Source organism: Marmota flaviventris, chromosome 4 (genome assembly GCF_047511675.1).
Source record: "Marmota flaviventris isolate mMarFla1 chromosome 4, mMarFla1.hap1, whole genome shotgun sequence".
NCBI classification, from domain to species: Eukaryota; Metazoa; Chordata; class Mammalia; order Rodentia; family Sciuridae; genus Marmota; species Marmota flaviventris.
Window position 1 is genome coordinate 73,925,061 of NC_092501.1, and position 23,009 is coordinate 73,948,069.

Genomic DNA, 23,009 nt, shown 5'->3' on the forward strand with positions numbered 1-23,009 from the left:
ACATGGAAAGACACAAAGTGCCTAGAAGGGCTCTGGGGATGTGGTTCAATGGTATGGTATATACCTAGTATATGTGAGGCCCTGGGTGTGATCCCTAGGACTATGGGGGATAAAAACAGAAAAGAAAAAGGTGACTAAAAGAAACAGAACAGGAAAAAAAGAAGTATATGTTTATATGTATACAAATATATATTATCATCACAATGTCTGAAAGGACATAAACCAAACTACTGATATTGCTTACATCTGAGGCTTTTTTTTCATTTTCTAAATTATATGACTATTACCATAAGTATGTATTACATTTTTGATGAGAAACAAATGAAGTCTCCTGTACTCCACAGGGTGGGAGATAGCACACAGTTTGTTGAGGCAGTATGCCCTGTGTGGCTCTGCAACACCAACTGTCTCCCAGGTAGTCTCAAGGTCTAGATTTGGATAAGAAGAATAGGAAGCATATATTTGGCCTTAACTCCCAAGTTTTAGACATAGGATACACAGGAAGCCCAACATTTACAGCTACGGAGCATCTGACTTGCCCATTGAGCAAGCAGAAATTGTAGCATGTTCACAAACAATGAGATACCAAGTCTGATGTATGTTCTACTTCCTTGCAATCCTACTCACCTCATCTACGCCCAAGTTTTTGAAATGCTGACCCTTACTCTCTAGCTGGAACTCTGACTCAACCTAGTGCATGGTACCCAACGTAGCTACCTCAGCCTATGTATCAGCCCATGGGCCAGTTCCTGATGGATCATGCTTTCATAGCATCACAGTGTTTGTCAGATGGTTAATATAGAAAGGTTAAATTCTGGGTACCTTCATATTCCTTGATGTCTAACTTACCAAAAAATTGTTTCATCAAAATGACTAGCCATAACTTACCCACACTCAGCCTAATTCAGGATTACATAGCAAACTGAAATCTACTAGGGAACAGTTTCTAGGAAATGGCCAATACAACTAACAGCAGACAGACCAAGGAACTGAATAGGAACAATTCTCTAGATCAAACATAGAAAAACAAACTTACCCATATCATCATCAAATATAGATTTAGCTTCTACTTTCTTTTTGGACTTTTCTTTGGGTTTTACAGTTAGGTCAGCAAAGATATCAATGTTATCATCAAATAAGTTGGATTCCAAAGTTTTCTCCTTCTCTCTTTTTTTATGTAAGGGTTTAATTGCTTCTGTAGCAAATATATCATCCTTGTTAAACCAAAACAAACAAGCAAAACAATTTTAAATTAAAAAAATTTTTCTTGATAAAAATACTTCAACGCGGTACAGAAACACAAACTGTTTAGGGTGTTTGGGAATATTCCCTCTGCCTGGAATGCACTCCTCCACATGCCTTTCTCATTATTCTATCATTAAAACACCAGCCCTACAGTGAGGCCTTCTCCATTATTCTACATATTAAAACACCAGCCCTACACTGAGGCCTTCTCTACCTGTTCTACCTGAAGGACAGTCTCCTACCCCTACTCACCATTCTTCCCTAGTTTTATTCATGGTACTTTGTGCTATTTGAAAATATCTTAATTATCTCTTTCCCCATTTATATTTGTTTGCTCTCCCTGAGAGCTCTGAGGAACAGAGCACTTGTGGTCCTAGTTCACTCCACCTGCAGGACCCAAATGCTCAACAGATACCTATTGAGCAACAGCCACTGAAGGCCTTACTGCATGTGCCTTTGCTAAATTAGCAGGTCCAGTCAAGGCCTATTTCCTCAAAACCAAATGTTAAACATTCAAGCTACACCAATAGACTTCATATACATCAGAGAGTGGTGTGTCAAGGAAGCTGACTATAGCAATGTTCTATAAAATTTAAAAAAAAAAATCAAAACTATCAAAATCAAGACCTGGAAGCAAAGTGTGAAAGATGATATATCAAGAACTATGTAATGTTTTGAACAACCAACAATAAAAAAAATAAAAATAAAAAATCAAGACCTGGGGTTGGGAGTGTTCCTCAGTGGTAGAATGCTTGCCCAGCATGTTAGAGGCTCTGGGTGTGATACCCAATACCACAAAATGAATCTAATGAATGAATGAATAAATGAATAAAATCAAGACTTTCATCAAGGATTATGACCAGCCAAAAAATACCCCTACATGCAGCAACACAACAACAACAACAATAAATCAAACACTTCTGTATAAATTTCAGTCATTAATAGGGTATCTTGGGCTGGGGTTGTGGCTCAGAGGTACAGCGCTCGCCTAGCATGTGTGAGCCCCTGGGTTCAACCCTCAGCACCACATAAAAATAAAATAAAGATATTGTGTCCACCTACAAGTAAAAAATAAATGTTTAAAAAAATAGGGATTCCTAATTATAACCATTAAGTAAATATCAGGTGTCTACAAAACTAGCTTAATGTAATAGATAGCACAAATGAGTCAATCAGTTGTTTTTCTTAACAGAGAAATAAGTACGAAATATTTTACTACCTCAAAAATATCTTCTGTTTTTGACATGACATCCTGATGGCTATTAGATTTTGATTCACTCTTCTTGCCTTTCTTATCTGTAAAGAGATCATCCTCATCTTCCAAGAGGGGAAAGGGATTTGCTTTCTTTACTGGTCTTGGTTTAACAGACTGAAAGAGATCATCATCACTGCTGGCTTCACCGAGTACAGGAAACAGGGGGCTTTTTTCTTTACTCCCTGCTGGTGGGTGGGCCATGGCCTCTGATGCCTTCCCCTTGGCTTTTGATCTCTCCATGGACTGAGATCCTGGGCCCCTGGAAAAGATGTCCCCAGAATCAAACAGGTCAGCTTCGCCTCTGGACTGACCCAGGGACTTTGCAAAGGGGCTTCTGTCCATTGCAGGAACAGGACTATTTTCCCAAGGTGGAGCAGCAGCAGCAGCAGCTGCCTCCTGAAAGACCTCTCCACTGGCTGCTCTAGGCTGAGGTTGCCAGCCATTTGGTGAAATGGCACCATCTGCCAATTGTGCAAGGGGTCCTCTGGGTAGACTCATGTCCTCAGCCTCACTGGACTCCTGGGCAGCCAGCCGCCTGGCTGCACGGGTCTGTGGTCTGCGCTTCCCTCTCACTTTGACACGGCTCTGCAATTGGATGAAAAAAAAAATCACATGCTGATCTGATGATAAAGTAAAAATTATTAAAAGCTAACATAGCAAAGAAATCAGTAGCATGAAGTACTGTAAGGTTATCTGGTCTCTATAAATCATTATCTGAAATACAAAAGAAGTTATTTCTTAAAGATTTCCAAAGGAGTTTGCTAGCGTACTTCATTTTTGAGGCTTTTGAGGGCAGTTTATGGTGCAGTTTCAGTGTCTGCTGGGACCTCAGAATGTAGGCAGATTGATGTTCTATGACTCACAACCCTCACAGGCATTCTTCTTTTCTCTATTCAAATGTGGGCACCTTTCAAAACAAGATAGCATTGGGAGATTCTGGAACCAAGCTTTATTAGGTGCTAATCTAAATTAGGCTTCAGGAGCAAAGAGGAATGACACAATAAGGAAAGAGAGGTAACCTGAGGTTCTGTTTTCTTCAAGCCAACAAACACTAAATTCAAATATTAAAAAAAATGGTTCTGAAACCAGAGCCCTTAATATAACATTGAAATATTAGTCTCTCAATAGCTATGATTTAATATTTGTGATATGTTCCAAAATATACAATCCAGTCAAGTTTTAGAGAGTACAACCTATTTTGGGCAAAGTACTTGACTGTATCTGCCTACTTCTAGGAAATTTCATGAATAATTTCAAGAAGTAGTTAATTTAAACTTAACCACCACCAAAAAAAGACTAATAAAAATTACAATAAAATGATATTTTACTTTATAAAAAATAGATGTGTAAACACTTAAAATGAATGTATTTGCTAAGGTTAAATCATTCTAGGTCTTATCACTTTAAAGATCAGCTAAGATTTCAAGAGAAGGGAGTCTAGTTAGAAAAAAGAAAAACCTTTAAAATAGAAGGAAAAGCTCCAAGAGTTCAGAGTTTATCAGAGATTCTGCGAAACAGTGTGACAGGTTTTTTACTTGAGGAGGAATTGCCATGATTTGCAAAAGGAGCCCAGGACATGGGGATGGGAGGGGAAAGCAACAGAAGTTAGAGGTGTGAGTGGAGGTAGAGGTGGGGAAGAACATTCCAGGTGAGGAAGCAGCATGACTGGTGGGCAGCAGCAGGACGAAGTTTGTGTACTCAGGGAATGGAGCCTAGTGTTTGGAGTTCAGGCTGCAGTGTGGGGAGATTGGTGGGAAAGCTGGAGGCATGGCTTGGCATCACCTGTAAAGGGGCTTTCATACCAAACTAGAAGCTAGAATGTTCTCCTCTGCACAGTGAGAAGCCCACAGACGGCAGATACCAAATGAGATAGGGGGAAACTTCATTGTGGCTACCATGTAATGTAAATGGAACAAAAGCAGACAATGAAAAAGCAGAAGCAGAATTAGGGAGGTGGAGAAAAGTAGGAGGGGCTGAAGCAAGGATGAGGAATTAATTGTGGAATCTTCAATGTGGAATTAAAGAGGCATTTCTATCAATGAACTAGAAAGAAGCATTTAAATTATTCTGGCTAAAGGAAAGCAAGCAAGCAAAGATGTTTTCTTCACCTTGTTTGCACTGTGTAAGGTGTCTGCCTGAGCTGGAAGATCGAAACTCACACCAGCCTCTGCACTGCCAGGAAGCATACTTTCCAGACCGTGGCTCCTTCCAGGTTCAGATGAAGGAAAAGCCAATTCTGGTGAAACAGGTTTTGCTCCCAAGATCTGGGGAACCGCTGAAGGCAGCAAGGCTGCTGGGTTAATTGCTAAATTTGCCTAAAGAAGAAAAATGAAACTCAGTATTTATTCTTTAACACATTAGTCTCTTACTATTTCTGTGACATGATGAGATTCGGTGTACACAATGTAGAATACAAGAGGAGAAAAAAAATGTAGGAAAATCACCTGATCTAGTCTTAGAATTAGAACAGGGGGTCACACACCTGTGCCCACCACTGTGATCAAAGAAAAGACGTTAAAGACAGAGCACACAAGAAGCAACAACTAGGTGGAATTGGGGGTGTGGCTGGAATGGGGGGGGAAAGATGAGGAAATGCTTGGCAGCAGCTGAAAAAAGTGAAAATTCAAACAAGGTTTATAGATGCCACAAGGTAGGCAATGAAGATTCCAGATGTGTTATAATTACTTGTATTTTCCCGATCCGAGTGGATGGTTCTTTGGTTTTAAATGGAACGAGACCTGACGAATCCTGTATGAAATTACATTCAGTTAAAAATCCATTGGGGAAAGAGGAAGCAAAGTGTCTCAGGGATTACAGTCACACCTGTACATAAATCTGTGATAGAGCAAAGCTGTCACTCTCCATATCATTCATTCAAATCCCTCCCAGGGCCTCAAAATCTTTGCTACCCTTACTTCACCTGTGCCCCCTCCTCTGGCATGTAGGTGGAAAGGCTCAGATCATACATGAAGAAGAGGGAGACACAGATGAGGAATAAGATTTGCAAGAGCTGTAGTCTGTCAGAACAGTAAAGCCTGATCAGCTGGCACCATTGACCTGCTGGCTATCCACCACAGTGGCATAGAGGAGCACACTGAACCTCTCCCCCAACCTGACACCACTTCTAACACTAAAGAATAGGAGTTTGGGGGTGAGTGAGTAGAGATGTGCTAGTCCAAGTGCCTCCCTTTCTGAGCTCAAGACAGAGGCCTCAGTGACATCCAGGGACACACTCCAGGCAGACTTTTGGCCTATTCTCAGAAGAAGCTCCACAGAATTCTGAGAGGATTGCTGATGAGAAAGTCTAACAACAGCCGTCTCAGAAATGTTGACACTTAGAAGAAACTAATAAATCACATGTGATTTATATTAACTCAAATTTCATTCTATCCCAGAGGAGAAATGGGGTCTCTAGTGGGGAAAAAAGTTCTTCACCCTAACTTAATTCCATCCTGGAACTAAATTTGGAATGGAGTCAAAAAATAATAATGATTAAGTACAGAATCATGAAATTCCAGAGTAGAAAGGGAGAATAGAGATGAAAGGGGGTAAAAGAACAGAGTGGGGGAAAAAAGAAAGGTCCTTTTGCTATTTCCTCAACTAAGAGAACTCTGAGTAACTCTGGGTCTGCATCATGGAATTAGTCTGTACTGGGATGCAAATAAAAGCTGCAGGTCCTTACAGAGGTCAGTTCTAACCTGTGATGTTTCTGGTTTCCATATGCTTTTTTCTTTGCTACCTTGAGATGACTCTGGATGTTTTTGGTTCTTGAGAGAGGAAACAGAGTGGTCTTTTTTCACTACCCTCTTTTTTTCTGGTACCTTCAAAAGAAAAAGAATATCAAAGTCTGTCATGTATCAAATTTTAAAGTAAAATCATAATGTAAAAAAGGAACCTGGCTTCTGGGTTTTATAAGTCCCTTGAAAATGAAGTTGAACTAGGTAAAAGTAAAATAGCATTTTAAAGATGTCCTAGGGCTGGGGATATAGCTCAGTGGTAGAGTATTTGCTTAGCATGTATTCAATTCCCAGCATCACCAAAAAAAAAAAAAAATAAAAAAACTGTTTTTTTGCAGGAGTCCTCTCTATGATAAAAAGAAAATAGTATATAAAAAACTGAGTGGGACAGAGGGAAAAAAAAAATAACACACAGGGGCTAAAACTCAGATTTAAAATTTTCTCTCTAAAAGGCCCAAAAATGCAGTCACCATATTGTATGTAATGACCATTTAAAAAATCAAAGACATTTTTAATACAGTCAGAGGGTCTGGGTCAGTTAATGTTCTAATATTATTAGTTAGGGAACAATGTAATTTTCCTTCATCCTATAACTGGATATAGTTTCCTCTCCCACACTCCCCAACACTGAGAACAAAAGGTTGGTACCACAGGCTGGGTCTTAGCAGAGCTGAAAAGATCATCGTCTTCATCATCACCAAACAGGCTCCCAGTGCTTGGCTTTGACAACTACAATAGACAACATTTAGATTCAATATCCAAAAGAAAAGAAAAATAATTTACAAACAGAGCTCAGTGAGCCAGTGAGAGACTATCTAACACAATAACAAACATATAATGTAGGGACCCACTGGAAACTAACCTTCGTTTTTTTGGTGCCAGCAAAAAGGTCAACATCTGGGTCATTGTCCTTTTGGAGCTTGTGACTAAAGAGGAGCTCTTCGTCCTGAAACACACCTGTGCTCTTGGGGCGGGCATCAGGATCTTGACCCTGGGAGAAAGAGAGAAGATCACATGTTATTAGATTTCTTTCTTTCTTTTTTTTTTTTTTTCCTTTTTTTTTTTTTGTTCTAATTTGATATACATGACAGCAGAATCCATTACAATTCATATTACACATATAGAGCACAATTTTTCATATCTCTGATTGTACATAAAGTATATTCACACCATTTGTGTCTTTTTACACGTACTTAGGGTAATGTCCATCTCATTCCACCATCATTTCTAACCCATGCCCCCCCTTCCCCTCCCACCACTCTGCCCTATCTAGAGTTCATTTATTCCTCCCATGCTCCCACTCCCAACCCCACTATGAATCAGCCTCCTTATATCAGAGAAAACATTCGCCTTTTGGTTTTTAGGGATTGGCTAACTTCACTTAGCATTATCTTCTCTAACTCCATCCATTTATCTGCAAATGCCATGATTTTATTCTCTTTTATTGCTGAGTAATATTCTGTTGTGTATATATACCACAGTTTCTTTACTCATTCATCTATTGAGGGGCATCTAGGTTGGTTCCATAATTTTGCTATTGTGAATTGTGCTGTTATAAACATTGATGTGGCTATGTCCCTGTAGCATGCTGTTTTTAAAAACTTTGGGTATAGACCAAGGAGTGGGATAGCTGGGTCAAACGGCGGTTCCAATGTGATTAGATTTCTAAGGATTTATTAAGCAAAAGTCACAAGTACCAAGATGGACACAAGAAAGGTGTCCCCTGCAGTTCTCCTTATACTGGCAAAAGGTTGAAGCAATTTATTCACATAATAGAATACTGAAGAGCTATCAAAAATAGGGGAAAGTAAATTTATGAATACAGAAAACATAATCTAGAAAGATCATCTTTCAACCCTTGTGTGGTATCTGAGCATTTATTTTTTAAAAAATCCATGAGTTCCATGAGAAACATTTTGGAATACAAACAAAATTAAATGAGTTCTCATTCCTAAAAGGAACAACAGGCACCAGTGACTTAATCCCAAAAACCAGAGTGGATCAAGCATGTATCCCTAGTCCACAGACATGGCACAGGCATGACCAGCAAGCCATCTCCTAAGCCTTCCATCCCGCTACCTTCAGACTCCATAAAAGTTATTTTTTGTTTGCTAGGATAACAGACATTTAAAAATTACTGTTCACATTACTTGGTTTGAAGATATCATGCTTCAGATCTGACATTCTAAAATTCATCCCTATTCATTATTATGACAGCCTAAACAAACAAAAGATTAAGAACAAAACCCCACTTCTGAACAAATTAAATTACATTGTTAACTAATGATTAATTATTATTAATATATAAGAACCAGTTTAACACAGAAACTAAAGTTAAAAGTTTCAAATCATGAAAAAACAGTACCCAAACCACACACTGCATGAGAAAATACAGTAAATAATTTATATTCACTATGTGCAGCTTTCATTTACAAATAGGGTTATTCCGCTGGTATAACAAAGAATTCATAAAACATTTTTGTAGAAATCAATACAAACTATTCAGTTTGATATTAAAAAAAAAAAAAAATGGGATTCTACGAGAAGCCAAACCAGTTTTTTTCCCCAAATATCTCTGTTGAGATAACTCACACAATGTGTGCAAGCACCATCACCACAATCTAAACTTAGAACACTCTCATCACCCAAACATACCCCAAACCATTAGTGGTCACTTTCCATTCCTGCCCACCCACTTTACTCAGCCCCAAGCAACCACTCATCTACTTTCTGTCTTATGGGGTACTGTGTGGTAACCGGATACCTATACATGATGTGCAATGATGAAATCAGGATAATTAACATTTCCATCTCCTTAAATGTTCATCATTTCTGTGAATCAGAAAACTTCAAACTCTTTCTAAAGTTCTTTATAAAAATAGACAATGGATTGTTGTGAATTATAGTCACCCTATTGGGCCATAGAGTATTAGAACTCATTCCTCCTATTTACTTCATACTTCTTGTTGCTAAATAAATCAGCAGATTTCCCTTACCTGCGGGGGATACACACTAAGACCCCCAGTAGATACCTGAAACCTCAAGAGTATGGAAGTCTATAATCCAATGCTGTTTCTACCATAAATAAGCACCTATCACCCACTGTGGCCATACCTTCTACAGTGTGAGATGTAGAACAAAACCAGCATGGATTTCTTTCTCTTCCTTCACAATGTGACAGATTTGTTCTTAGCATAGAGTTTAGCCACCTCTGCACATAAACCTCTGCACATAATTTTTTTCTTTTCCTTAAGTCTATTACTTTTACCTTGCCTAAAAGGAAGACCTCCTTATTATTTCTTTTTGGCATATTAAAATTGCCAGTATCACTACTCTCGTGTTTGGGGGATATTACTAAGTAAAATAAGGACTTCTTAACTGCAAAAACACAAAACACTACTAAGGGACTACTGGACAGGTATCCTACACAGCATGGATAAGCTTGACAAAGGAATGTACAATATCAAGGGTGAATGGAGAGGGATGGTGTGCAGTTTATCATGTTATGCAGAAAGGGGCACAACTTAAAACTTACAAATTTCTGGAATTTCCCATTTAAGATTTTCAGGGTATAGCTGACTGTGGGTAACTGGAACTCTGGAAAGAAAAATCTTTGATAAGGAGGGACCGTTGTAATCCATTGAATGGGTAGAAAACATTGTGTGTGCCCATTCTTCAGTGGATGCACATTCGGGTTGTTTCCATCTTTTGGCTACTATAAACAATGCTACTGAAATAGCCACATTCACATTTTTGTGTGAATGTGTTTTCATCCGTTTTGGATAAACCTAGAAGTGGAACTGCTGGGTCATGTGGTAACTCCATGCTTTCATAAGTTGAAGAACCACCAAATGGTTTTTCAAACTGATTGAACCATTTCACATTCTCAGAAGGAACAAATGAGGGTTTCAGATTCTTCACACCTCCTCAAAACTTGTAACTCCCTTTTTTGAGTTGTAGCCTTCCTGGTGGGCATCTCATTATGGTTTTGATTAGTACTACCCTAATGACTGATGATGCAGAGTATCTTCTCATGTGTTTTGCCAATGAGTGTATTTTCTTTGTAGAAACTTCTATTTGCATCCTTTCTCTTTAAAAAAAAAGGGGGGAGTCATCTTTTTATCGAGTTTTATTACTGAGTTTTAATTCTTTCACATACTCTAAATATAATCCCTTAGCAAATACCTGAAAGAATTTTCTCCCATTCTGTGGGTCATCCTTTTACTTTCTTGATGGTCCGGGTTTTTTTTGTGTGTGTGTGTGTGTGGTTTTTTTTTTTGTAATGGGTGGGTAGGGGTTATTTACTGGGGACTGAACTCCAGCACTCAACCACTGAGCCACATCCCCAGCCCTATTTTGCATTTTATTTAGAGACAGGGTCTCACTGAGTTGCTTAGCGCCCCACTATTACTGAAGCTGGCTTTGAACTTGTGATCCTCCTGACTCAGCCAGCTAAGCCACAGGTATTATAGGCATGCACCACTGTACCCAGCTTTGGTGGTATTTTTTGAAGCACAACTATTTTTAATTTTAATAAAGTCCAATTTGGCTACTTTTTTGTCACCTGTACTTTTGATGTCATAGTTAAGAAAGCTTTACCTAATCTAAGGTCATAATCATTTACTCATATACTAACTGTTTTAGTTCTTACATGTATATTTGAACCATTATAAGTTCATTTTTGTGTGTAGGATGAGGTAACAATTCAACCTCTTTTTTTTTGCATGTGGCTTATGAGTGGGTCAGCACTATTTGTTGAATAAATATTATTTCTCCATTGAATTATCCTGGTACCCTTATCAAAAACTGACTGTTAAAGTGTTTATTTCTGAATTCTCAATTCTCTTCCACTAATCTATACATTTTAACCTTATGCCAGTACTATACTGTGATGAAGTATGTTTTGAAATCAGAGAGTGTAAGTCTAACTTTCTTCTTTTCCAAAATTGCTGGCTATTCTGTGTTCTTTGCACTTTTATAAAAATTTTAGGATCAGCATGTCCATTTCTGCAAAAAGCAATGTGGAATTCTGATTGGGACTGCATTCAATCTGTAGATCAATTTGGGGAATACTGTCATCTTCACAATATTAAGGCTTCCAATCCATAAATATGAGATGTTTTTCTATCTATTTTAAGTCTCTAATTTCTCTCCATACTGTCATAGTTCTTAATATATAAGTCTTGCAATTCTTTTGTTAAATTTATTCCTAAGTATTTTTTTTGTTGGTGCTGTTAATGGAATTGATTTCTTAATTTCATTTTCAGACTGTTTCTGGCATATAAAATTATAATTGGTTTTAAAATATTGATCTTATATTCTATAATCTTGCTGAATTTAATTACTTTGAATAGATACTTTAGGACATGCTATAGATAGAGATAGTTTAACTCTTCTTTTCCAATCTGGATGCATTTTAATTTAGTTTCTTGTCTAACTACCCTGCTTAGAATCTCCAGTACAAAGTTGATTGGAATTGGCAAGAGTGAATGTCCTTATCTACTCATGATCTTAAAGCAACAGCATTTAGTCTTTCACAATTAAGTATAAAGTCAGCTATGGGTTTTCACAAATGTCCTTTATCAAGTTGAGGAAGTATCCTTCCATGCTTAATTTATTGAAGGTTTTTATTTTATCAAGTACATTTTCTGCCTCTACTGGGATGACCACATGCTTTTTATCCTTTATTTTACTGATATGATATATTATATCAATTCATTTTCAAATGTTCAACCAACCTTGAATTTCTGGGAGAAATTCCACTTGTCATGCTATGTAATCTTTTTCATATTTTAATAGATTGGGTTTACTATAGCATTTTACTGAGGACTTTAGCATTTATATTCATTAAAGATATTGGTCAGTAGTTTTCTTGTGATGAGTCTGTGTATTTTTAATATCTGGATACTATCAGTCTCACAGAATGACTGTCACTTACTTTGAATAAAATTTACTGGAACATAATCATATCCAGTCATTTTAGTATTTTTTAGGCTGCTTTCACACTACCAAGGGTAGAGCTGAGCAGCAATGAGAGAACCCATATGACCTGCAACAGCAAAAATAGTCACTATATAGCCCTTTACAAAAAAAAAAAAAAAAGGACGCTGATACCTGATAAACACGAAAGGTCCATGTACAACATATATTTCTAAAACTAAATGCCAGACATAATGTAAGTGTACAGATCTGGCCTAACTTACCTCCTATCCAACAATGCTATCTGAGAGTCACTGATTTGGACTCCTGAATACCTAAATGACTTGAGAGAGTCATTTACATTCTCTATTGAAAGCTAAGGTTTCTTTAGTAACTCAACAACAGAATGAACACCATGAAATAGGATCCTTTTATCTTGTCTAAGATGTGAACTTTTATCATTTTTTGCTCACCTTTCCTACTTCTTTCTGTGGAGCAGAAATGTTGTTTTGATCTTCCATTTTATCCTCTTCATCATCAAACAAGCTAAGAACAGTTCTGGTTCTACCCTTGGTTCCTTTGTCTAATGAAGACAATGAAGAAAATAAATCAGAATTCTTGGCTGCATCCTGAGCAGATGTAGTCAAAAGTCCTTCCTGAAAATGGAAAAAGAAAAAGAAAAAAAATCAGTAACTGGGAAAAAATATCCCACTTTGGGCCTCACAAGGTCCTTACTGATTCAATAACTAACTGCCACATTTACATGATTCAGAGCATGATAGCTAATTGTATCTACTCTCATGTGACAGAACACTGAGTGAGGTCAGTTCTCAATTATTGCTCAAATGAAGTCCTGTAGAGATAATCTATAGTCAAAGGTAATTTTTCCAAACACTTTAAGACCATAAGTCCTGCCCCTCTGCTAGTAGATACACAGTTAGAACCCTGATGCACACAGGTTGATCATGAGTTAGAAAAGAACTTTTAAGTCACAGAAGCATCATATGTCAATCACTGGAAACAATCATGTGTTTTCTAATATTGAACTACTATGCCAGTCCCAAGGGGAAACATACTAAGCAAAACCAGACACTCAACTTGTAGAAGAAATACTCTGTGTATGCAATTAGGTTGATCACTAAAATAATCATAAAATGCAACACTTATTCATTGAAATAGTATCACAATTCAGGCAAGATAGCACTGATCATAAGAACTACTATTATGGGCTGGGTAGTTTGTGGCTCAGTGGTAGAGCGCTTGCCTAGCACGTGTGAGGCACTGGGTTCAATCCTCAGCACCACATAAAAATAAATAAGTTAAATAAAGGTATTGCATCCATCTACAACTAAAATAATTTGGGGAGCAGGGGTTACCAGGGATTAAACTCAGGGGTACTCGACCACTGAGCCACATCCCTAGCCCTATTTTGTATTTTATTAGAGACAGGGTCTCATTGAGTTGCTTAGAGTCTCACTAATTGCTGAGGCTGGCTTTGAACTCACAATCCTCCTGCCTCCACCTCCCAAGCCGCAAGAATTACAGGCATGCACCACCACACCTGGACTTAGAATAATAGTGGTTCTTTTTTAAAAATTATTTTATCATTTATGTACCACCAAGACAGAAAAACAATGCCGATTAAACATGCCATTGATCGTGAGGCATCCTAATTTCAGAGTGGCTAAACTGTGGAAAAACATGCTTCTTTGAAGAAATATGTATTTTATAAAATAGCACCTATCATGTGCAAGGTAACAGGCTATCAACATAATGGTGAACAAACAAACCCAGCCCCAATCCTCAAGTGAGGAAGAGGATAGCATAATAAGAATCAAGTATGGAATGGGTTAGGACCAGGTAATTCAGGTCTAAATGCAGCCACTGGGAAAAGAAGGTCACAGTGACATAGGTACAAACATACACTTGTATTACTATAGCTCCAAGGAGTCTCCATGAAAAAAGTAAATGTAATAATCTTCATACATTCCCTGGGAAGAGATATTAAACCTGAACACTTAGACCCACAAAGTTTAAGAAGATTTAGGAAAAAGATGAGATAAACAGAAACCAAAGGCAAGTACTGGTACTGAATTCCCGGATGTGGCCAGCAGCATTAGCCATAAGGCCTTTAGCAAGAGATGGCAAAAGCTGTTTGAGAAAAAGTACACATTTGACTCTACTCTGTAATTCACAGCCAATATTAACCAGATGTAAAAGAATGAACTAAAATCTTCTGGCATCTTAACTCAATCACAGGTGGGGAGTAGAGGAAAACTAATGGAACGAGGAACAGCACTTAGGAGAAGCCAAAAAGAGCACATATACAGAGAGAAAGGCAAAATGAAAAAACAAGAAAGATGTGGAAGAGAAATATGCAATGACATGAACATGTCAATAACAACACAGAACAGGAAGCCTGCACACCACTGTGTGCATGCATGTTATCTAAAAAAGGGAACAAAAATCAAGTGCCTATGGGTGGGGGTGGAAGCAGAGGCAGTCTTCTTCAAACTTTTCATTGTTTTCAAGTCTTCATACAAATGAGTCATTCATTTTCTATGGTGGAAAGATGATAAGGGTTTGTGTGTGTTACAATAACATAAGAGACACAAACACACTGGGAAACAAAAACAAAGGCTACCTTTCCTGCTGTCATAGCCGTGTCAATTTTCCCTGAGTCTGATGATGCTTTGGCACTCTCGACATTCTTATCTGTGGGTTTCACTCCAACTTGTGTCTTCTTCTCACCTTCATCACTGAACAGCAAAGGTGGCACCTCAGGGACAGTCTCTTTCTTCTGTCAAGAAAAGAGTAAAATTTGCAACAACAGCACCCAAAAAAATGTGCCTGACTAGTATGACAATGTACAGAAAGACCAAAACCGGTCCTCTTGGGACATAAGTGAACTATGAAAGGACAGTGCACAGAACAGTGGGGGAGGCACCAACAGAAGACAAGACAAACACTACTCTCTAGACTTTGGCCACAGCACTTCAGTTTCTGCTGCCATAAACATTTGTTTTGTCTCCTTTTCACCTCCTGTCAATCCCACCCTGTCCTCCCTTAAAAATAGACCTTGTGTGGGCTGGGGATGTGGCTCAAGCGGTAGCGCGCTCGCCTGGCATGCGTGCGGCCCGGGTTCGATCCTCAGCACCACATACAAACAAAGATGTTGTGTCCGCCGAAAACTAAAAAATAAATATTAAAATTCTCTCTCTGTGTCTGTCTGTCTGTCTGTCTCTCTCTCTTTAAAAAAAAAAAAAAATAGACCTTGTGGGCTGGGGATGTGGCTCAAGCGGTAACACGCTCGCCTGGCATGCATGAGGCACTGGGTTCGATCCTCAGCACCACATAAAATAAAATAAAGATGTTGTGTCCACTGAAAACTAAAAAATAAATATTAAAAAAATTCTCTCTCTAAAAAAAAAAAAAAATAGACCTTGCCATGATGCCAGGACAATTACTCTCTCTGTGCTTCCCTCCTCTTAACATTTCAACTCTTAAGCATCATCCAGAGCCATCCTACTAAAATAAAAATCCCTGCCATATTACTTCACCTCCAAGCCCAAAACTGCACTTTTTGCATTAAGTAAATGGCAATCAACAGACACTCTAGTCTGTATCCCTCTCTTAATCTGTGCCTCCCCATTCCTCATCATCCCTTAAATTTACTGAAGACTTCTATACTTCCATACCATGTTCCCCTCTTGGCATGCAGAAGCAAATCCTTATATTTGCAGCAGGGTCCAGCTCACACATCACCCATGAAGGTTTTCCTGTTCTTCAGTAATCAGTTGCTTCATTGAATAAACATATTATTTCTCTATCTGGCATTTACTCTACTTTCTAATTGGTAATGTACATTTGTTCATTTGAAAGAACCATACATCATATTTCTATAGCTAGTTATGACATTTTTAAACTAAGTAGTTGCTCAAGTTTGCAAACCCTTTGGCTTGTCACTCATCTCTTCCTCCTCTGGAAGGCAGAGATTTTTTAGAGATTAGGAACTAAAGTTTTGAGACTCACCTAGAGTTATCAACACGCTTGGGGCAAGAGAATTATCAACAGATTCTTAAGGAAAAAAACCATAACTCTATTATACTAACTAGATTAGATGCTATGAGAAAGTGAGGTTTGAAGCAAGGAATGTAGATATGGGAAACTAAGGGATGACATTATTATCCACATCAGAAAAAGAGTTATAAATGAAATTAAGAAAGGGATGATTTTCAGTTATTGTTAGGATGAGAACTTAAAATGCAAAATGATTTCAACTTGAAATAAAAGAAGACTGGAAGTTCACAAAAAAACTTTAAAAGAGATAAGTCAATACTAAAGGGATTAAAGAAAAAAAGTGTTATGAAATATGCTGGACTCACTAGAAACTATGCAAATTTCTGCAGCAAGTTGATTGGGAACAAAGAAGAGACTTAAGTAGGGCAGAATATTCTCCCTTCATATGACTCTGGTCTTTAAACTGAGGAACATGCCACTCACCATACTCGTTTTAAAGCTTCTTGCAGATAAGCTCACTCTTAATTCTCGTGATGAAATTTCTTGTCTTTTCTTTTTTGGTGCAGGGTCTCACAAATGCTAGGCAAGTGCTCTACCACTGAGCCAACATCCTCAGTTGAAATTTATTTTCTTGATATGCTTACAAACAACTTACATTTAACTTACTTTAAAATATTTTCTTTGGAGGAGGGACACCTATTTGCCTTTCCTCCATATATACCCTAAGATCTCTAAACAAAAATAAAACAAACAAAAAATACATACGTCTTATCTACTATTGTCTAAAGGTAATTATATTTCACAAAGAGTAGAAAAATAGTGTGTAGGCTACTTAGCTTCTTAACATTCATGTCTTAAGCTTCTCCTTTTTTGTTTCCTTTGTGTGTGTGTGCACATGTATGATGCTAGTGATTGAACCTAGGGCTTTACTCATGCTAGGCATGCTCTCTATCACTGAGCTACATCCTCGCTCTTTTATTTATTTTGAGGGAGGGCCTTGAACTTGTACTCTTCCTACCTGAGCCTTTCAGGTAGCCAAGATTACAGGTGTGTGTAATCTTGATTAAGAACCTGTTACCACGTTAGTTATAGGTGCCCTAATCCCTAGCTGCACAGTCCTAGGGACAGTGCTTCTCAGTTATGTTAATAGCCAATCAGTAAAAAGCAAGGAAATTCTTTCATGTGCTACATACAACATGAGAATCTTGAGGACGTTATGCTAAGTGTAATAAACAAGGTGAAGAAGAGTAGAGTAGTAGTAAGGCTAAGGCTCTGTGTCCAGTGATTCTTGATCTTTCAGGCCACTACAGCTCAGGCATAGGGGGTCTCGATAAAGCCTAGCCTAAGAAGTTTCAGATTTCCTTTTGGGGTTGTTAATCAGAAGTTGGTATTAAGACAGTGCTTGGTCTCACTTGTTCCTATGTGCAAATATGGTTAGCCAGAGAGAGAATGCTGGGGAGGAGTGAGATATGGCCTAGTGGCAAGATCCCAGTATGCCTTGGTTCCTGGACAAATACATCCTAATGGCACCTTCCTCTCTTTTTTTAATAGTCCTTTTTGATACAAAACTAACATCAAAGATGGCTAAACTTTTTAGTTCACATGATGGGAGTAATATCATTCAGAAGTAATCATTGAAAGGGTAGTTGGACCACATAGCCACTGATGGCTATTCTCCCCCCTTATCACAAAATTTAAAAAAAAAAAAAAACTTACATAAAACAAACAAACATATATTTTACCACCTTCCATTTTGAAGTATATAGATTTTAAGTGTATCCACACTGTTGTGCAACCAATCTGCAGAATTTTTTCATCATACAAAATTAAAACTCAGTACCATTAAACAACTCCCCATTTCCCTCTCCCTTTAGTTCCTGAGAACTACCACTATACTTCCTATACCTTTGACTCTGACTACATCAGCAGTCCCATATAAGTAGAATCATACAGTATCTGGGGTTTGTGATTAGTTTATTACACTTAGCATAATATCCTCAAGGTTCACACATGTTGTATTTTTAGTACATGAAAGAATTTCCTTGCTTTTTACTCACTGGCTATTAACATAAACCAGGACCAAAGGGGTAGTTAGCACATAAAACATGTTCCCAAGAGGATAATTTATGCCTTGCTATAGTTTGGATTTTGAATGTTCCCTGAAGGACCATGTGTTAGAGGTTTAGTCCCCCACGTGGGACTTTTAAGAGAAGGGACCTAATAGAAGGAACTTAGGTCACCAGGGTGTGTCCCTGGAGGGGATACTGGGACTCCATTCCTTTCCTTTCTCTTTGCTTCCAGGGTGCCATGAAGTAAGCAGCTTCCTCTGCCTGTGCTCCTAACATCACGAACTTTGCTACCATGGTTCCAAATGTAACTGAGCCAACTGGTCATGGATTGACACGTAAGCCCAAACAAACCTTCCCTCCTTATAAGTTCATTATCTTGGATGTTTTTGTCACAATGAAAGCAACTTGACTAACCCATGCCTTAACTGGCCTAGTCCAACGTTTGCAGAACTCCATGCCACTGGACTCTGTCTCCCTTGGCAGTTTCTTATCCCCACTCTTGACTGAACAGACTACATGACACGGAGGAATCCTTTTCTTTAGGCTTTGCACATGTGCTCCACCTGGAGAATACCACTAACCAAAAAAGCTCTTTTTAAACTAGGTAAACAAGTTCTTCCCTAAGACTCAATCTCCAAAGTCAGATTTTCAGAGCTGACTCAGGGTAGTATTACTATTTATGCTATTTCCTGGGTCTATGAGATTAAGAATACCGTTGCTGCAGGAGGAACAGATGCAGGAGGAGAGCCAAATAGAGAGCTTCCACTATCAGCGTCATCTTCAAAGAGGAGTGATGCTCTCTGGGTCTTCTTTTGACTATATGAACAAACAAAAGGTCAAACTCAAGGCAAAAGTAATTTAAAAACAAAAATAATAAGCCATACCTAAAGCAACCCACCTATCATCTTCTATTGATCTTACACAGTTGAAAGCAAATAAGAAAAACTTTTAAATAGGAGAAATTTGTCCCTAGCTAGTAACCTATGAAGAAGAATCACTTAAGTAGAAGAGTCCAGGGTCCTTGTCACTAGTCCCTTGTCAGTTACTTTCAGTCGGTGTAGGTGCATTAGCTATTAGCTCTGCAAGCACCTGATGCCTTGGCATTCACAGATGTAGCGTTCCCCTCACCACCTCCTACAGCAGAGGAAGAACCAGAGAATTCAGATATGCCTTCTTCCAAGGACAGGAAGACAGGTGCTTAGACAGAGCACAGGGCCACAGCCAGCTTTGGGAAGTGGCCTTGTGATCTACCTTCTACTTCTTTTTTCATAGTAGCTTTAAGGAGACATAATTTACATACCATAAAATTAACCCCCATAAAGTACACACATCAGTGGATTTTCATATTTTCACTGTGCAACTATCATCACAATCTTAGCGTACATCTTTATCATCCAAAAAAAGAAAGTCCATGTCACTCACCAGTCCCTTCTCCCCATAAACCCTGGCAGCTACCATTCTATGTTCTATCTCTCTGGAGTTACCTACTCTAGACATTTCATAGAAATGGAATCATAGTCTCTCTTTCTGGTCTTTTATGACTGGCTTCTTTCAGTTAACCTAACATTTTCTAGTTTCATCCAAAGCCTAGTATGTATCATTACTTTATTCCTTGTAATTCATGAATAAATAATGCATGGTTATGCAACATTTTGTTTATTCATCTGATGATGAATATCTAGGTTGTTTTTACTTTTGGGCTACTATGAACAATGCTACAATAAACATTCATGTAAGCTTCTGTATGAATATACATTTTTCACTTCTCTTAGGTATATACCTAGGAATGAATTTATTGGATCATATGGTTAACTCTATGTTTAACATTTTGAGGAAGTGCTAAACTGTTTTCCAAACTGGCTGAACCATTTTACATTCCCACCAGCAGTATATGAGGTTTATAATTCTTCTACATCCTCACCTACACTTATTGTCTATAAAACTTCCTTCTGAAATCTGATAAAAGCTATGCATTACTTCCCACATATAAAATTTTATAGACAACCTTAGGAACAACTGAAGATGGAATGAGTCTAGGGCACAGACAGCACTACTGAAAACCAGATAATGTACGTGGCAGTCATCAGAATTTATAAACGAGATGTTCAGTTTATGACTATGATCAGATTATGACTATGAATGTGTCAGGGGGCATGCTGATAATATAGGTAACTTCCCCCAAAGTACACGGAACACTCAACTGCAGTGGAGTGTTCATGAAGGTAGAGCTGTGTCTGCTCTCCACTCTTTACCCTATTCCTTCTCTTTCTTACCTGTTCAGGTCAGGGAAGGCTTCTTAAGAGAGGACTTATACTACCTCTTAAAAGAAGCTGGCCAGGAAAAAAAAAAAAAAGGAAGAATAGTGTCCCAGGAGAAACAGCATCGAAAAGAAAGGAATGAAACACATCCCCTGCATTTATCATGATGAATGACAATGTCTAAGTGTTGGCAACATACCAGCTATTGTGCTCAGCATTTTGGATTTGGGTTTCATTTAATCATCTCAACAACTCTATAAGAAATGAGGAAACTAAGGTACAGATAAATTAGATAAATTTGCCCAAGGTTATTCAAATAGGAGATGGCAAGGCCAGAATTTAACATCAGGTATTGGGATTCTAGAGCCTATATTCTGAACCAGAAGCCAAAGAGGTCAAGACATGGGAGCCTAAAGCAGAGAATGGTGAAATCTGAAGAGAAGACAATATTTGGAGATAGAAATATGAGGTACTTTTATTTTTATTTTTAAAATTTTTCAAATTTTTAGTTGTAGATGGACACCTCTACAACTTTGTTTTATTTATTTTTATTTGGTGCTGAGGATCAAACCCAGTGTCTCACACATGGTAGGTGAGCGCTCTACCACTGAGCCTGAGTTATTTTTAAATCCAATGAAGCATAATCACACTAAGGTACGGGATTGACAGGTCCAATCAATTGCCCCTTTATGCTACTACTAGTCAGATTAATTTCAAATTAATCATTTAAAGTTTTCAAGAGAAAAAAGTATTATTGGTGAGAGTTATTTTGAACCCACAGCGAATCAGGCAGCATGTTACATCAACACAGCCCATGTTTATTCTAAGTTTCTTGCCAGCTTCAGTTTAAGTGTCAATGTGGACAGTCACTCAGGGCGGGTAGGACTCCCGAAACCTGGTAGGATACTAGAGCTCTGCAGAGAACTATCCCCTTAACAGGATGTTTTTCAGTGCAAAGTGACTTCTATAGAAATGACAAACTTTTAAGTAACCTTGACCAAACTATACAATCTTTAGGATAGCCCTGAGAAAAAACAAAACAAATACAAAATTTAAACCCTTGACAAACTAAGAAAAAGAATATTTCACAGTTAAAAAAAAAAAATGACAGATAAAATCAAGTAAGGATCCAAGACAAACATTTCTCAGTATTGAGGAAGAAGACCTTGCCTATGAAAGGCAATGACATTTGCATTTGCACTTGTGTTGGGACTAGGAGGTGCCAACCATTAGCAGTGGAAACAATGACCATCTTGGGCGCTGAAAATCTTTCCTCACTGCTACACACACTGAGTAAATAATTTCTTACAATGGCCATCTCACCTGTCCTTGGCAATAGCAAATAGATCATCTTCATCATCCTCTTCAAAGAGACTCGTTTTTTTCACCACCTTGGCCTCCTGGCCCTGGTTGGTTCCTGAGTCCCGGAGTTCTCCTTTGGACCTGCTGTCAGATGCTGACTTGGTCTGTGAATCAGTAATATTCCACTGGTCCTTAAAACATAAAACACATTATTAAAAATCCTCCCTGAGGTTGAGGCACAGCTCAACGGTAGATACTTGCCTATCCTAGAGAAAACTCAGAACGAACAGATTTTGCCAAATGCTCCCCAGCTTATTACCACTAGTTCATACCTCTTTTGTCCAATCATGCTTCTCTAAACTAAGCATGTCTTCCTCAGACTTAGCATGTTTTCCTGTTTCTCTGAGCCTTCATTTCTGATGGCTTCCAAAGAAGCCTAAAACTTACCTTAAATAACGTGTATGCTTTTCCTTTGTTGATTTGTCTTTTGGTACAGGGCCTCAGACATGAACCTTGTGATGCGTGAGAAATCTTTACTTCTCTACATGGCCTAACTCATCTGAATTAGCATGTATTATAATTTAGGGGCCACACTTATTCTCACCGTTTTGAACAGTAATCTTTAATTCACTGTATTAGACATATTAAATATCTTTAAGAAAAGACACAACCTTATAAACATTATTTTTTGGTAAATGATCTTCACTAAGTATGAAACAGGGGTAGGTTAAAAAAAAAAACAAAAAACAATGTTTGGGTTAGCTATGATTTCTTAAATCCCCTCAGATACTATCTTCTTCCTCCTCTTCAGGCAAAATCTTAACCCACCTCTTCATCACTGCTGAACAACAAAGTAGATGCTTTCTTTTTGGACTGCTCCAAGGGTTTTACTTTCTCTTGACTCTGAGTTTGTAGAGATGATGTCTGCTTTGTAGCAGCTGGAACCACAAAAAGATTATCCTAGAAATAAAAATGGTGGAGAGGTATGATAGCTTCATACACATAAAACAGAAAATGTAAAGTTGTTCTCCCATGTCAAAGGGAGTTAAGTCTCCATCGATAACAGAAAATAACATATCTGGGGGGGAAAAATCATTGTCTGCTAGTAGATCCCACTCCACAGGAGCCTTTCTAACTACATTCTCTACCCATGGAAGGGAAACAGATTACCACTGAACTTGAAGACAGAATACTAGGAAGGAGC

At 38.2% G+C, this 23,009-nt stretch overlaps 1 protein-coding gene across 4 annotated transcripts in view; it reads right to left on the reverse strand.

Annotated features, from left to right (window-relative positions):
- LOC114102419 (WASH complex subunit 2) overlaps positions 1-23,009 on the reverse strand; it is a 58,110-nt gene that overhangs the window by 1,043 nt on the left and 34,058 nt on the right. For 2 of the 4 annotated variants that reach the window (XM_027947892.2, XM_027947891.2), the window contains exons 19-30: positions 22,634-22,765; positions 21,827-21,996; positions 18,959-19,061; positions 14,801-14,956; positions 12,630-12,812; positions 7,100-7,228; positions 6,886-6,966; positions 6,199-6,321; positions 5,186-5,248; positions 4,609-4,815; positions 2,465-3,085; positions 1,037-1,214 (exon numbers count right to left, since the gene is read on the reverse strand). In XM_027947892.2, coding sequence (XP_027803693.2) covers positions 1,037-1,214; positions 2,465-3,085; positions 4,609-4,815; positions 5,186-5,248; positions 6,199-6,321; positions 6,886-6,966; positions 7,100-7,228; positions 12,630-12,812; positions 14,801-14,956; positions 18,959-19,061; positions 21,827-21,996; positions 22,634-22,765 — 2,146 coding nt within the window. The remainder of the gene's footprint in view (positions 1-1,036; positions 1,215-2,464; positions 3,086-4,608; positions 4,816-5,185; positions 5,249-6,198; positions 6,322-6,885; positions 6,967-7,099; positions 7,229-12,629; positions 12,813-14,800; positions 14,957-18,958; positions 19,062-21,826; positions 21,997-22,633; positions 22,766-23,009) is intronic. The other 2 variants (XM_027947894.2, XM_027947893.2) reach the window with 1 other exon arrangement.